Source organism: Prosopis cineraria, unplaced genomic scaffold, assembly GCF_029017545.1.
Source record: "Prosopis cineraria cultivar Desert tree isolate PC_DT_omini unplaced genomic scaffold, ASM2901754v1 PC12, whole genome shotgun sequence".
Taxonomy (NCBI): domain Eukaryota; kingdom Viridiplantae; phylum Streptophyta; class Magnoliopsida; order Fabales; family Fabaceae; genus Prosopis; species Prosopis cineraria.
Genome location: NW_026555343.1, coordinates 35,544,473 through 35,561,399, shown reverse-complemented (window position 1 = coordinate 35,561,399; position 16,927 = coordinate 35,544,473). Strand labels below are relative to the sequence as shown.

The window sequence follows — 16,927 nt, the reverse complement described above, 5'->3', positions numbered from 1 at the left end:
ATCGTTATCTTTTTTTTAAAGTGTCCCTATTGATAAAAGTGTCCCTATTGATAAATAATTTTTATTAAAAATGATTTTATATTAATAAAAATAAATATAAAAAATAATATTAGTTTGAAAGTAGGTAACTATTTTATTAAGGGGTGAGATTCGATTAAAAATACTTTAATTTTTGAACGAAGGGAATATAACTTTTCAATTTTATCCTTTTTTTAATTAACAATCATAATAAATTGTTATCTAAAAATTTACATGATAATAAATAATTAAGGAATAAATTAAAAGAAAATTAATTCCTCTAACTTTGCTTTATATTAAGATTTTTTCCCCAAAATTTATCTCATGTTAAAGATCAAAGAGAATATACATTTTAAATTTTTTATGGCTATTGTTGAATATAAATATCTAAGCACTTCAAGACAACGTGGTGTTCCAAAGGCATCTTGACAGCTTTAAAATTTAAGATTAATGGTGCAGAATGAAGTGTTTAAATAATGGCGTGCACGATGAAAAAGACAAAGTGGATAACTTTTAGACTTTTTTTTTTAAAAAAATTATTGTAACAAGGAAGTGCTGAATAGATTAAGTTTATGAAAACGAAGTTGAACATATAATCAAAAGTAGATTTTTATATAACTAAAAAATGTCCGGTTTTGGGATACATAATACATAATTGCAACCATGAAGATCTATTTTGAATTCTTTTATATGATGGGAATTGGTTGTCTGTGAGAATGGATAAGGATCATTGCCTCTTAAAAGAAGAAGAAGAAGAAAGGGATTAGGATTGATCCAAAGGTTAATTACAATGAAGCTTCAAATAAGAGAATAGTACGTGGCATGAGCTTTTGCATTGGAAAAGGCAAACTCTATCGTTGCATAGAAAATTCAATTTATTGTGGGGATTGGATTTTTCTGTTGAGATCAAAATACGTCCATGAAACACTATATAAAAAGAGAGATACTCTCTTCAGCTTTAATTATAAGACAAATAATTAAATTTTAAAGTTGCATTTGATTCTACTATAACCCCTTCTTAATTGCATCAAGAAGTTGAAAAACTTTTAATTAATATATATACTTTATTATGATCATTAATCAATAAAAAGACAAAAAGGGAGAATTACATCCAACCCCCTTCCAAGAGAATTAATTGCAAATAAAATCAATAATAAGTCCCATTCGAAAAAAATAAGTTATCTTTCCATTTTAATAACAATTCATTCCATATTAATTCTTATCTGTAATTAATTCCTTTAATAGGGGTTGAATGTGATTTTTCTTAGATAGAATTAGTAAGTCATATTTTTTTTACCATTTAAGAATATTAATTATTATTTCTTAAGACTGTGAAGTTAGTTAACTTTATTCTATAATTAAGATTGGATAAAGTATGCATTATATGTTATAAGGAAAGGAGAACTAAATATCAGGAGATTCATGCAATCATCTTGTGGTGGGTACTTTGGGGTGGGGGTAACATCATGAAAATTAACCTCCTATCAATTAGACTAATCAAAAGTAACAACGAAATATTAGTGTGGCATGTGGTTAGAGAAGACTAGTGAAAGTTTTTGATTATGTTTTTAGCCTTAGGTTATAGTTTGAAGCAAAAACAGGTCACCTAGATCTCAAAAAGGGGAGGGAGCAAGGAAGAATGACTTTGTGCCAGATGTCGCGGTATATTTGGTCATAAAACATGTAGGTGCCCTCTTTATCTTGCATGCCAAGGACTGTGTGACATGTGCCATGGCACATTTCTAGAGGAAAAAGACATGAAATAGAAGGAGAAAATAAGAGTTTAAGGGAAAGGGAGAAGGAAAACAACTAAGGCTTTGCTAGAGCTTGAAGAATTGAAGCTTGGGAGCATTTTGGGAATTCTAAACATCAAAATTAAGTTTTTCAAGCCCCTATCTTCCTTTCCTTCCTTATTTGAAAGTTTTTGAGTTAGAGTAGGTGTTGGGAAAATGATTTTCGATCCATATAGATTATAAGTCTGAATTTATTAACTTAAATGTAGTTAATGAGAGTTGTTTGATGTATTTAAACCCAAACTTTATAGGTTTACACATTTTGGTTGGCTAGCCTCATTTATGTCCAAATTGATGGCATTAAGTGTGAGTTTTGGAGGTTGTTGGATGACATTAATAACTCTAAGGGGATTTAATGGAATTAGTTAAAGTTAATGCAAGATAATGAGCTTAATGGGTAAGCTTGAATACAAAAAACAAAGACTTTGGGTATTTGAAGTCTTCAGAATAAAAGTTCAAAATTGTGTAAATGGTGATAATGATGAGTTTCGACATGATTAACTGTAGATTAATCATTCGCACGCTATTTTAGGCTTAGAAGCATTTACTTGAGGGATAAACCTTTGACTTTTTAAAGGTTTGAGGTAATCGAAAAAATATTTTTTATGTAATTATTCATAATTGATTTATGTTTTCATAAATAAATTAGTTGACTTGAACGATTAAATTTCATGTTTGTAAATATATGCAAATTAAATTTGAAACTGTTAGCCAAATTGGGTTATATATGTGGGATGTGAATAAGCATGAGATGATTATGTTGTTATACTAGCATGATGTGTCATACCTGAGGAAATTGATGATGTTTTGTGAACGCTTGTAATTGAGAGTATGTGAAAATATGTGTTGCTCACATTAGGTAGCTTGCTATTATATTGAAAACACTAAGCTTGTTATTGTACATTTGAATATGTTGATATATGTGAGCATGAATCATTGCATGATTGTTTTGGCAAGAGTTTGCTTGAGAAGAGGAGTATATAAATTCACATGGTAACTGCAACTAGTCATTGGAATCAAGAAATAGTCTTGTCTTATTGTTTGTTAAAGGACTATCCACTGTTTATTGAGAGATTTGAACCTAACTATCTTTGCATGTTTGTTGATGAGACTAGTTTGGGATTTTATGACACCTTAGAGATTTGAAAATGAAGGAAGCCATGATCCGAATGAGTGTGATGATTTTTGAATGAGTGTGACTGATTTTTGATTAAGTCACTCTTCACAATTGAAGAGCTTAGGTAGTCCATTCTTACGAATGGAGCCCTATTTGAATAATAGCCCATGATTTAAATTGAAAAGTATAAGGAAGATATAAAGTAGTTTGATCATGCATTTTATCTAACATTATTACATGATTGTTAAGTTTGTAACAAGTCGTGATATTTAATTGTTCTATTGTCACAATGTTATTATTGTGGCAATTTGCAATTGTTACATGTGAAGGTGCCATTATCACATAGTTGTTATTATTATAAAAATGTACATTTGTATGATTTAAGTAAAATGATGGTTACAATCGTGATATGGGCTAAATGAGAAATGATATGTGAAATGAGATGTCGATGTATATATACATGTTTTAATCAATTGTATGAAAAATGAGATTATTGTTATTATGTGCATGTAGTGTTTTGAACAGATTGTGCTAAGTCCATTAAAGGTCTAGGTGTTAGTTTTAGCCTTTGACACAAGCATTGGGTTTTAGACACTCTTTAATATAAAAAGTGTGAAAATGTGAGAGTTCTTCAATTCTTTTGTGTGAAATTATTAGAAAGTAAAACACATGCTATTAGCTAATTTATGTAATATATTTTCTATGAACACCTAAATCACTTTGATCAGACTTAGCACAATGCTATCAAATTCTATGTAGCATGTCGTGATGCATAGCACTTGCATTGTAGCATGTGTCACAGAGAGGTATAAGCCACAGTACACGTGCACATGCCGCAACATGTCCCTCTATTTTCATTCCCATTGATTTTTCAACTAATTTAGGTTTTTTTTACCGTCAAATGATATGCTATGGTTTGTACTTATTATACTTTATTTTTTTGACTTAATAAAGTCACTTTTGATTGGTTTTTGTAAAGTTTAAACTTGAGATCCCAATTGTTAGAAAATACACCTTCAAATTTTGAATTACTTTGAAATGGTTAACCATAATTGGGTGACCCTCTTGAATTAATTTCAAGGATTATTAGTAGTGTGTGAGTTAATTGTAAATTACAAAAGGTTCTTATTATTCTTAAAGTTGATGTAAGCTAATCAGTTTGTGCAAGCATTGGCTTCTCTAAAGTAAAGATATGTTGAGATATACCCTCTCTGCTAATCATAATATAAAACATATTTTAGAAATTTGGCTTGACTCAAAATACAAAATACTAGATAATTTTTAAAATTAATTTTTCAACCATACCCCTATTTCATTTATTACATTTTTTGGGAAAAAAATTAGTGAGATTTTAATTGTCATTAGAAAGAACTTATATATATGATATTTGGTCAAAGTATAGTTAAAAAGATATAAATGTTTTTAAAAGATTCCTGAATACTCTGAATTGCTAATTGAATGTGGTCGCTAGCATGAGCTACAGCATTCTCTTGGCATTCTAGAGCCCCCAAAATTCTCATGTGACTAGAGTTTGCCTTGCACATGATTGTTAAAATAACTCTTTGGCTAATATATCTTGTGCTTGGCTAACTTAAGACATTGATATAAAGCGACCACATCAGATAAAAGAATTTTATACTTAGCCAATGAAATTGCCAAAACCCAGTTGACAAACATGTCATCTCAAGTTAACTACATCTAGAAACAATAACTAGTGACCAAGAAAACTTCCTATGTTATTCTCATAACTGCTTTCCCCTACGTGCATAAGATGCTCTGCAGTTATTCCCAAACAAAAGCTTTGGCTATTTCTACGGCAGTAAACCAAAAAAGGTTTGTATGTCTATCAAGGACAATACTTATTAAATTAAATGCAAATAAAATATCGACTAGGTGGACAATGAGCTAATAAAAACCCAATTATTAACAAGCCTACATTGGTAAATTCTTATTAGCTCCTTGCCCCATCTAACTGTACAAGGAAGGACTGTACTTAAGAATTTCTCATTGCCCTGTGGATCCATCACTGCGCAGTGCTCAAGCAATTCCCCCAAGTCCCATATTTAGAACTGAAGCTCCCTCCACCACTCCGCTGTGCATGCTCTGAAATAACTGTACGAGCACAAACATCCCAGGTTCTTGCTATCTCTCCAAGTGACATTGGTTGTGACAAGCTTCGCAGGGATATGCTAAACCTTGACCTCACTTTTGCGGACAAATCTTCACTCTCCTTACTGATAAAGTAGAATGACAAGCTACATCACTTTATAGTTCTGGATTAAATTCAACAAATTCCTATGCAAACTTGAGCTAAACAAGAGATGCAAAAATGCACATTTTCTCACCTGGATTCAACTGGAAACTTGTCGAGGAGTTTGGGGGAACAATTGGGATAATTTGAAGGAATAAGCAACCATAGGGGTTGAATTGGTGACTGCATGATGGCAAAACATGAGCGGTACAGTTCTACAAGGGAAAAAATAAACAAAAATTAACACGCACAGTTATTGCAATTAAAAGGTTTTAAAGCCTACCATCTGCGCTGAAGTATATTGTGATTTCAAGCTTGGACTGAGAGCTACAGCAATGTAAGAACACTTGACAACGGTCCCTTCAGCCCCTGCCAGCAGCAGCAGCAGTGGGATCAACATCTTCATCACTGATATCTACGACTGTATCTATAAGTCGTTGATTAATCTCTCTTATCTCTTCCCATAGGGCATGATTAGCCTGCAGCAAACGTCACATAAGTTCATCATACTTAAGGTCGTTTAGATTACCAATCAATGACAATACATTAATTTTTTTTTAAAATCCTCTAGATATATAATGTCTTTAGAACCTTTAAATTAAGAAAATTGACTACATTTACAAATTGACTCTATGGAAGTTGTTTGAAATAAACTTGAATTAAGAATTCAGTCCATTTACACATTTTATTATTGGTCATATTTGAATATTTGTAATTACTTGCATTTCAATTGAATTGTTTTAAATAATTGGTTTTCAAAACACAGCCATAGTCATTCCCTGGCAACTATAAATATATTATAAACCTTACAATTCCAGGAGAAAACTATTATATACCTTATCTAATGAAATATCATGTTTATTAGAAGAACTTTAATAGACAATCCAGATTCCAGGTGGAGAATCCTAGTCATTACATATATTAATCGCAACAGAATATAAGATCTTACATGAGACATAAGGTTTCAAACTCAACTAACCTTAATTATTGTTGTTAAATGAGGTAGATAAAGGTTATTGGTAAACAAGAGACAAGTTATCAACCAAAGCAATATTTACTAATGTATCAGCCTAACCACTAGTACCACTGCTGTCATCATTTATTGCTGTTGCTATTATTATTTATTGTTTACTGTTATTCTTACTATTCTGTTACATCATTTAATTACATTTAAATTTTTTGAGAGCAAGGATTGTTTGAAATTTTGTTTCAATTAAAAGCAGTAATTATTCTAATTCTAATCTCATCTTTAACCAAAGGCATTAACAACTGCACCTAAGTCTCAAATAACTTAATGATGATATGTTAGAATCCAACAGCAAAGTACGAAACTTCAGTACCACGATTGAAATATGAGATTCTGATGTGGGGTTTACATGGATGTTAGGCTCTCTAACTTGGTGCTAGGTTTTGGGTGTGGTTCTTCAAAAAGGGTTTTCCCCCTTTGATGTAGTTGTTTATAACAGTAGCAAATAACTTATGTTCCAATAAAAGGAAAAGTGTGCATCAGTTAATAAGACCAACTTTGTTACTCCTTTCCCCCTTGTCCCTCTCCCTCTCTCTCCTTTATATATTCCAATCTCGATTAAATGAAGGGGTAAAGTAATGCAGACATCCAGTTGACATCTAAATACAAAATATAATCCTTGCATAGGTGCCCATTCTCATAGCCAATCAATCCTTTGTTCAGCCAAAAGGAAAGCACTGACAAAGATATCATAGAACATAAGTGAGTACCTCAATCCTTGGTTTCTTGATACTTGATGTTGCAGTTGACTCCAGATCAGAAGCCTCAGCAGCAGCAAACTGCTTGATGCTATCATTCATGCTACCACCTGAAGACGCAACATTCAAAGGCAAGGCAGTGGTGTATCGCTTCATTCTCTTGGATCCATTGGTTCCATCTTGATTAGCTACATTTCTAGCCTGAAGACGACATTTAGTCATAGCAACCAAATCCTCACCAACTGCAGCTCTGGATCCATTTCCCGGGGCTGATCCTGCTATTCTATCAATCATGCTGACAACTGAGCCAATACCACTAACAGCAGCACTTAATGCTTTAGGTGACATTGATTTTACCTGGAATAATGATTTAGACATAAATTTTCATAATGTAACTAAAATAAAAGTAGAACAATAAAGGAAAACTTTCATTATTTCTCAATGCTGGTTGAACCAATAACCTGAGGTATTGTCCAGTCTAAACATTTGTTCAGTTCAAAACAACTACAGAATCAGTCAAAGGTCGAGAAAGCTATAGGTTGTTTGACTGACCTTCATGAACAAGCCTATCCAATGGGTTGATTGGCCAATGGGTTTAATAAAATAATGAACCCAACGATTGCTCTAGACTGCCTACTTGTTCTACTGTAGTTGAGCAACAACTTATAGTGAAGTGAGAGCATTCTTTTGGTCGCACTTCATTGATGTGGGAGTTATAACAGTGATACACTCCCTTTTTGTTTTGGATTGTTAAAATTCGCAGCACACATGGATGTTTTGGACACTCGAATTCATTTAATGCAATAACAGGTTTGTTCACATTACTTCACATTATCTCAATTTCTTTTGGAAGAATTACATACAGATCTCACACAAAGAAATTAATTACTACAACATTCATTAACAACTAAATTAAATCCATTGACACTGTGTGGGACTTTAACATAATTCTCCCATTTCTTTTTGTAGTTCACAAATAAATCACAAACTTCTGTTTATATTTATCTTATTACATATATGATTTAGAATAATGTAAAGGAACACATTCTATATATCAATGAATAAGTTAAAATTCTTTAAATTTTAAAAAAATGCTATATAAAATTTTATTTAAATTTAAAATATGTAACTTAATCTGAATAAACATGAGCCAGTTTAACAATTTCAATTAGTAACCTAACAGTTGAAGTTGAACCAATGACCTGACAATGGAATCTATTCATTAATTTAACCGTTCGGTTCCAATACCTATGATCTCTCATACTGCACATAAAATTTCATAGCACTGCAATGGATCAGACAAATAAAATCAGCTGAACTAACCGCATTAATTAAGCGTTCAATAGGCTGCTCTGTAACAGTTGACTTTCCAGAACTGGGAGCTAAAGCATTGCCATGAGTCCCATCTGGACCACTAAACTCTGCCAGCAAAGGAGAGGCTGATATACCAGGAGTCCCTATGGCAAGGGATTGAGCTGGTGCTGATGCACCTCCTGTTTGTTGATGCCCAAGATTTGTAGAAGTTGTTATTGATGAAACACCAGGATTGGTTTCTCAGGATCTACTGGCATAGGAGATGGAGCCAAGGGAGGTGAAGGAGTGGGAACCACGAATGGTGAGTTAGCAGATTGCAGAGGGGTCCCAACTTTTGTGAGAGGTGGAAGAAGATTTTGCTGATCGATCTGGGGAGATGAATGTTGTGAAATCTGAGGAGATGCAGTCTGCAGGAGTTGGGGTGAAGAAACAGGAAATGGACTTCCTGGTTTCAACTGTTGATGGGGATAAGCTTGGCGTTGACTAGAGGAAAGATGTTGCTGAAAAACCTCCGGCTTAATGCCCATTCGTCGTCTCATCATATCATTCACATCATTCATTTGATGAGGCTGTGGTGCAGGGAGCTGTTGCTTTGCTGGTTGGTGTAATTGTTGCTGCTGTTGCAGGATTTGCTGCCTCTGTATCAATTGCCGCTGCTGAAACTGTTGTTTGAGATGCTGAGTCTGCAACATCTGCTGTTCCTGCTGCTGTTTCAGTTGTGGGTGTTGAAGCAAACTGGAGCTTGACTGAAGGGTATTTAGATTTGGTTGGATCACATTTTGTGTTGATATGGGATTCATGTTAGTCTGTTGGGGAGTACTGATGGTGTTTTGTTGAAGGGCGCTTGCTGGAACCTGCTGGAGGGAGTTCAAATGATTTCCTTGTCCTGAATCTAAATTGCCACCAGGTTGCATTGGATTCATAATAACCTGTTGTGCTGTCGACACACCAGGCATTGAATTGTGCTGCAAACTTGACATATTGTTCACAGAATCTTGAATATTTGTTGGTTGCAAATGAGAGTTTATTTGATTTTCATGAGATTGTGGTTGGGGAATGGAGTGCATAGAAGAGGGGGGCAGCTGTCCTTGCTGTGGCTGAGTCATGGCTTTCCTGGGCCTATTTGTACTTATAAAGTTAATAATCTGCTTCTCATAGGAACCCAATTTTTCCTTTAAACCAGGAGGAATGTTGGCCTTAGGAACCTGTAGAATTGATATAAGACGCTCCAACATTGTTTTAAATGCATTCAGCTTGGAAAGCTGCTCTGGCTTTGGTTGTTGTGGAAGGCAGTCATGCTGATATAGATATAAAAATACATATTATTAAGTTACAAGCAAATTCATAGGCAATTTCAGAAAAGGGTATAGATTGATAGTGCTCTGCACCAGTTGCAATAGTTAAACACCACATGAGAGATGCTGGAACATCACCACCACCATAATTGCCCAAAAAAAAAAAAAAAAACCTACATGGTGTTGGCACTTTCATGTTCAGAAAATCAATACGCAACATACCTGCTGAAGCTTTGCAGCAATTTTCTGGTACATTTCATTCAATTCTGGCAAGTATGTGTTTTTCATTCTTTGGATCTGTAAATTGAAACGAACAGAATCAAAACATTTAAACTATGGAGATCATCCATGCAAGTGAATTGGTTTCACAGTTGCATTCATAATATAGTCAGGACGATAAATTCTTTTTTACATTTAAGTCGATTGCAAGATATACAAGTCAAGAGAATGTTCGAAGTATTCCTGTGTTCCTAACTGGTAACAAAGTCACTTTAACCAACTAATAACATTGTCTTGCACAGAAAAATATCATTCATATCAATATATATCATCAGATTAATGATTACAAAGAGCATTTCTTGATGGGACTAATAAATGATAAAATGGGCATGATCAACAAAATTTCACTCCAGTTGTAGGCATCAGTTCCCTCTTCTGCACTACAGAGCACAGATATTTTCATGGGTCAAGTTTTTTTTTTTTTTGGCCAAAAAGTTGCAACCATTTAATCTAACTAGCATGAATTAAGGACATCAGAAATGAGTATAGAAGTTTCCATCTCTTTCCTGTAAGGTCCATGGGCTCATGCTACAAATCAGTACATCAACATAAAAATAAAGAACTCTTCTCACTTTTATTTTGGAGTTCATTCAACAAACTTCTATTGTTCCAACAAATTTCAGTGAGACATAAAATAAGGAATTGACATATTCACCTTTTCGTACACTTCTTCTCGCCAATCACCCCCATTTGATTGTCCAGTCTGTGCTGTTGAATCCAGGGAAGCTACAATGGAGATTATAATACACGTGCATGAGCATTAAGGCTCAACCAAATAAAGCAAAATAATAACTGGCATTTCTGTTATTTTATTTAAGGAAAATGAACAGATTACCATCAATCACAATAATTACATTCATGAAACATGCAAGCATGACAATATCCACCATGTAAGCATGACTTAACAAATTTTAAGAAAGACACCTCAAATTTTCTTTTGAAGATGGTTCTCAAATATTTGAAGAGCAGGAGAAGCACGTAAAATAAAGTTTGTAAGGTCAAGTACAGCAATGAGGACCTATATAGAAACCTTGCTTAAAATAGACATTGTTATACAGGCATAACTACAACATAAGTAAAGATATACAGGCATAACAACAATACAACTAAGGATATACAAACATAACAGACAGAAAGAAAAGCATAGATGGAAATAAATACTCGATGATGCTTCTGGAAGGGTTCTTTGTGATTGATACATCTGTTTTTGTTGATCAAGTACATTTTGCTGTTGAAGTAAAGGGCCAGATGCTTGAAGCCTTTGCTGCATATCTCGTTGCAAGGAATTTGACTGCTGCTGCAAACCCAATTGCGGTTGCATCTGTGCAGGCTGAGATTGAAACTGGGACATCATTTGCTGCTGAGAAGCCTGTGGCTGTTGTTGCGGCACTTGAGACGGTAACATATTTGATGTATTTTGTTGTGGCTGCTGCTGCATTGGAACCTTTGGTTGTTGCAGCATGTGATTTGAGTGTTGGGTAGTTTGCAAGCCAGAGTTACCAGAATGGGGTCCAAGCAATTGCTGCTGCTGTAGCCCCGGGACATTACTTCCCAACTGTTGTTGATGCATATTCGAGAGATTGTTTTGCTGATTTATTAACTGCTGTTGTTGCTGGTGCTGCTGCAGATTTGTAAGATTATTTTGCTGTCCAATCAACCTCTGTTGTTGCTGCACATCAACAACACCAGCCTGTTGCCCAAGTAGCTGACTGTGTTGAAGGTTTGTTGCATTTGACTGTTGCCCCATAAGCTGCTGCTGCTGTGAAGGCAACATTGGCTGTTGGCTTATTGGTATTTGTTGCTGGTGAATAATAGAATTCTGTTGCAGTTGTTGCTGCCTGATAACTGACTGGGGATGTTGCTGAAGCATGGATTGTGTTGATGATTGAACATTATTAGATTGTTGATTCTGCTGGAGGCCAGATAGAGAAGGAGTTTGCATCATGGAAGGTTGCATGACAGATGATGTTTGCATAATAGATTGCTGATTAGACTGCAACTGGTTCGGTTGTAGAAGGTTCTGCTGCGGCTGTGGTTGCTGCTGTTGCGGCTGCAGCTGCTGCTGCTGTATTTGTATCAATGAGTGTGGGTGCTGGAGCTTATGCTTCAAAAGCTGCTGCTGCTGGTAAAGATACTGCTGCGGATTCTGTGGTTGCTGTTGTTGCTGTTGGCTGACAACCTGCTGCCTTCCTGGCATTTGTCTCTGGGAGCTAGTAAACATATTCTGCCTGTTAGAATTCTGGCCAATAGTGCTCCCAACTAAATTCTGTCCGGACATGTTCTGCATATTGGAGTTCTGGCCAAGGTTTGGCAAAGGAGTCTGGCCTATATTGGCTGCAGACGATAGATTAGATTGTGGTGTGATGTTATTTTGAATATTTTGAGATAGAATCTGTTGACGTGATTGTGGCTGATGAGGCAAAGGCATTGCATGCGACTGCCCTGGATTTTGAACTTGGGGCTGAGTTAATCCTGTTCAAATATATGACCACCTAAGTCCTCTGCATATAGTGCAGTTAAAGAGAGATGCAGGGAAAAGAGATAATGGGTGTAGAAAGAAAGTGAATCCCACATACGTTTACACCATTTTATATCACTCTCTCTCCAACTATAAGATTGCATGCCTATAGAGGATTCAATTTCAAAGAAAGCGACCTAAATATAGAATGAATATCAATCAAAATCAATAAGCCAAAACAGGAAACAACTTAAATTTCATCAATGCTTAAATGAAGTCAATGTAAACTTTTAAGTTTAAAATTTCAACAGCATAAAGTTTTAAGAAAATAATAAAGAAATGAAGAAAGAGAAAGGACAAGGATTTGGTGCAGAGCCAATGGAACTCAATATATTAATGATATCTTGAGCAATAATACACAAGATTCTCTACATATAAACTACAAAGTTAATAGAAATTTATCTCCATGTGTGCAAGTTATCATTGATAACATCCATTATCACTTTTACATTAGGTCTAGAATTGCACATGCACAAAGGATTATAACTAAAAATGATGACAGAACTCAAACAGCCAAAATTACAAAAAGAACAACAACAACAAAAAACCTTATCCTACTAGGTGGGATTGACTATATGGATTAACTCCGCTAATGTTTACAGCCAATCCCAACCCAAACAAAGGAGGAGAGTTGTGTTAAGTCTTCAACAGTCAATATAAAACTTTGTTGAATCTCACATGGAAAATTACTAAAAGAACAGAATGGAAAAATCCATTCAAATGCCTTTATATATGCACATACATGTCATATATAGGCTTTGGAACCACTTAATAATATCATGCCCAAGCCAAGGCTCTAGAACCTAACCTGTATCAGGAGGTTGATTACTGGGGCCACCTGGGTTTGCTGGCATAGGGTTGTTTATGTTGTTCTGGGATTTAGTCTCCATTGTAAGCATCTTCAAAGATATTTTCCGTAGATAATCAGGCTGCAATTAGTGAGTACCATGTAATATCATCAATCTTGTATATCACCCATGTTTGCAAAGATAAACATAAATGTAATGAAATCAGTGATATTCCTCATTGTGAATTTACCTGGCTAGTTGCAGCAGTATAAATCTTCTCTTCAAACCTTTGAGCAATCTTTCGAAGCTCATGTATTCCCTCTTGAACAGAACATGGAAGATGCCTTTTCAATGTTTCCATTCTACAAATGGAAGGAAATGAAATCTTTTAATCATCGTTTTTGATCCAATGTCTATAAGCATCCATGTGTGACATATCCCAGGGAAAAAATAAAAAGAACTAGCCAAATACACAGTTTTTCCTTTTTAAAATAATAGAATTGCCCTCCAAACTATACACCAAATCCTTCAAAAGACAGAACACTGCCAACAAGCCAAGAATTTAAATTAAAATCCTCAATTAAGTCTGAAATTATCCCATGTTAAAATATCATCAACAAACTCTCTCTCTCCAACTAGAATTTTCTAGATTGATGGAGAAGCAATCAATGGCTGTAGAAATCAAGAAAACTCTGGAGACTTTAGCTGAAGCAATACAAAGGCGGTGCCAAATAAGAAAAATCCAGAAGGCTGTAAATGTATTGATAACAGACCTATTAGCACTATAAATAGATGAAGTCAGATGTTGTGGTGTGTGGTAGAGTGTGAGGAGAGAAGAAAGAGAGAGTTTGCACAGAAAAAAGTGTGCAAGTGTGAGGAGAGAAAGAGAAACTAAGAGAAGTATGAAGGTGTAGTGCATCAAAAAAGTTGAGTAGCGAGAGAAAAAGTGTGAGAGTGAGTGACGTGAGGAAGGAAGAGAATAGGGACAAAAAGAGTTTGTTGGTGTAAATTGTAGTGTGTACTTAAAATAGAAGTTATTTTTTAGTTCAGTCCCTCCCTTTCTCCATCCTCAACTCCCAACATCCCAAACTTCAAATTATAAACCCTAATACTCAAGTTAAAATTACATCATAAATTAATCAAGTAAACGTCCTTTACTTCATACTGCAATGAAAGATCTCTTCCTTCCCAACCTGTAAAATAATGATACAGGAAGTGCCTCCACTTCTGAGGACAACCCAACAGTCTAGGCCTGATGAATCATACAATTAAGTTTTTACCCAAAGATTTTATCATTTCAATATATTTGAATGCAGGTGCAAATGTTAGGCAAACATCAAAATCATGTGTTTCTTTTTTCACATGTAGTAATGGTCATGAGACAAACTACTGACAATGCTTCATTTTATCTTAATCGGTCTTAGTCACCTACAAAGCATGGGTACCATTGGAAAGGTAACGCTCAAGTATGAACTTAGAATACAACATCAAGAAAGTCAATATTCAGAAAAGATCAATAGGAAAACATTGGTTTGGTAGAATTGGCACACAAAAAAGTCATTAGTTTGAAAAACAATGAAGAAGTTATTTTATTGTCCATTCAGTCACTAGCTTTATATGAATAAGACAATTAAACAAAGTGCCAACACGTGTCTATACTAGTTCTTCCACCACACATTTATTTATTTATCTTAAAGTTATTTAGATATCGGAAACACAAGGAACCTCAAAAAAATGTTGTCCATTTATGGAATCAATCATTAAAATTTTCTTTTCCTTTTTATTTCACAGATATTAATAACGTGCTATAGCTTGTAGATCAAAACTGTGACTCATGGAGCTATGATATGTCCAGGATCGCAATGCTCATATATCTCCGACACTGCTGATCTACAGAAGCAACCTTTTGTAGTAGTAGGCTCTATATATAAACAGAGCAAATGACACAATCTTTACTTCAAGTGATTTTGCAAAGGCTGTCGCTAGAGAATTAGTCAAACCATGCTCGGACAATCAGAATTGGACACTCCAGTACTCATCATATATCATAAAATTAAAAGATATTATTAATAATACCATCAACCCAATCATGTTGAAAGATATTAATAATAGCAACAAGCAGTTTTGGTTGGCAAGGTAGATGAACTAAATAGTGAAGAAAATTATCTTGTATTTGAAGGTGATGATTTGACTTGGAAATGATGTAGCTTTAGCTCGTGGAGCTAAGGAGCCAACAAAATGTTTGATCATCATCCACATCCACTTAATTGACAGAAAAGGTAATAAAATCCACCTCTAGTGCTTTTGACATGGTTGATGAGCTTACAAAAACCTTAAAAGATGAAAAGTAAATTGAGCAATTACCTGATGATCATTGTTGCAATAATCAATTTGATAAAGAGGAACGGGTTCCTTTTCGGCCAAAAAGAGGATTAGGTTTAGAATTAAGACATCACAAGATAAAGCTAGACTCATAAATTATTAAACACAATGTGTTTTATGATTAGAGTATCTGATGTTGTGATTTATCATTACTATGATCTTTTTTTCCTTTTTAATGAGTTTGGTTTATATAAGTCATTATCAATTATGTTACAATATATTCTTGAATTTTTTAGAGTTGAGGACTACATGAAAATGCCCATGCAATGTTGTGGATTTCACACTAAGCATTTTGCAACCCTTGGGCTACACGAGTGACAAAGTCAATAACTATGTTTGGTACATGACAAAGGGGGGGAAAAACTAATTCAGTTCAACTCAGCAATAGAATATTAGAACCGAAACATACATTTTGTTGACAATTCTTTGGCGTGATTCAGGTTGTAGTTGAGCTCTCCAATCATTTTTATCCATAGTTGGTTCAGTGCCTTGAGAAGGTCTCCAATTATTGGTATCCATCAAATTTAAATTAACTGAATAACAAAAGATTTTCAAACAAATCAGATTATATAAAGAAACAAATATAAGGGAGCAGATGTGTACAAGAGAGATACAAGAATAATTGATAAAATTGTCAATCTTGAAATGAGAAGTAACTCTCATAGCATGAATAAAGGTTTAAGGTTAAGCTCAAGACCTTGTGGAAGGGTATTGAGTCCCTTTCGACCCAACCACTTTTAGTTCCTAATGTCTACCTCAAAATCTTCACGTTAAAATACTTTTCCCATTTTTCCTATTCCCATGTTCGAGGATTTCACCTATTCCCACTTTTTTCTCTCCCAAATCCTCACACCTTAGCCTCTTCTCTAGAGTTCTTCACTTTGGGATCTATTATACCTAAAAATTAAGATTAATTTCAATCCGTCACGTATCATTGAAATTATATTGGTTTTTGACAATTTCTACTTTTCAAAACTCGTAGTTTCATAATGATTAACATTCAAAGATCTCGACTTTATATCCCCCTCTACCTCTGGATCGTTAGAAGCACCCCTCCTTCCCACCCGCTCTTCGATTGAACAGTAACTTCTCATGATCAATCCAGTACACTTCAGCAAACCTACAGTATTCTACCATGCCAAGCAACACCAATAAAGAAGCAAACATCGAAATCGAAAGAGAGAAATCTTTCACAAGCCAAAGTGCCAAACAAAATAAATTAGACACAATCAATTAAAAAAAAACGTATTCGTCCAATGAAAAAGTCACAAACCAAGAAAAAACGACGATGAGCCAACTGAGCAACAACCGAAAGAGAGAAAGGGAAATCTTCCGGCAGTGGCTCACGGTGGCATGGCTGGTGGAGGTGATTATAACGACCTGAGCCCACGTCGGAGCTTAGATTGAAATTCTGCGGGCGAATTCAGGCTGAACTTCTTGTCAAGTG

The 16,927-nt window shown here is 34.8% G+C and overlaps 1 protein-coding gene across 1 annotated transcript; it reads right to left on the bottom strand.

The window, feature by feature from the left end:
• Positions 1 to 4,546: 4,546 nt before the first annotated feature.
• Positions 4,547 to 16,927, bottom strand: LOC129288153 (mediator of RNA polymerase II transcription subunit 15a-like). The gene is given in 15 exon segments (XM_054924572.1): positions 4,547 to 5,162; positions 5,274 to 5,362; positions 5,463 to 5,550; positions 5,552 to 5,658; positions 6,917 to 7,261; positions 8,228 to 8,452; positions 8,455 to 9,516; positions 9,736 to 9,810; positions 10,448 to 10,518; positions 10,954 to 12,264; positions 13,119 to 13,239; positions 13,349 to 13,460; positions 15,463 to 15,510; positions 15,890 to 16,013; positions 16,754 to 16,927. Coding segments are annotated over 14 exon segments (3,975 nt in total). The 5' UTR covers positions 16,000 to 16,013; positions 16,754 to 16,927; the 3' UTR covers positions 4,547 to 4,951.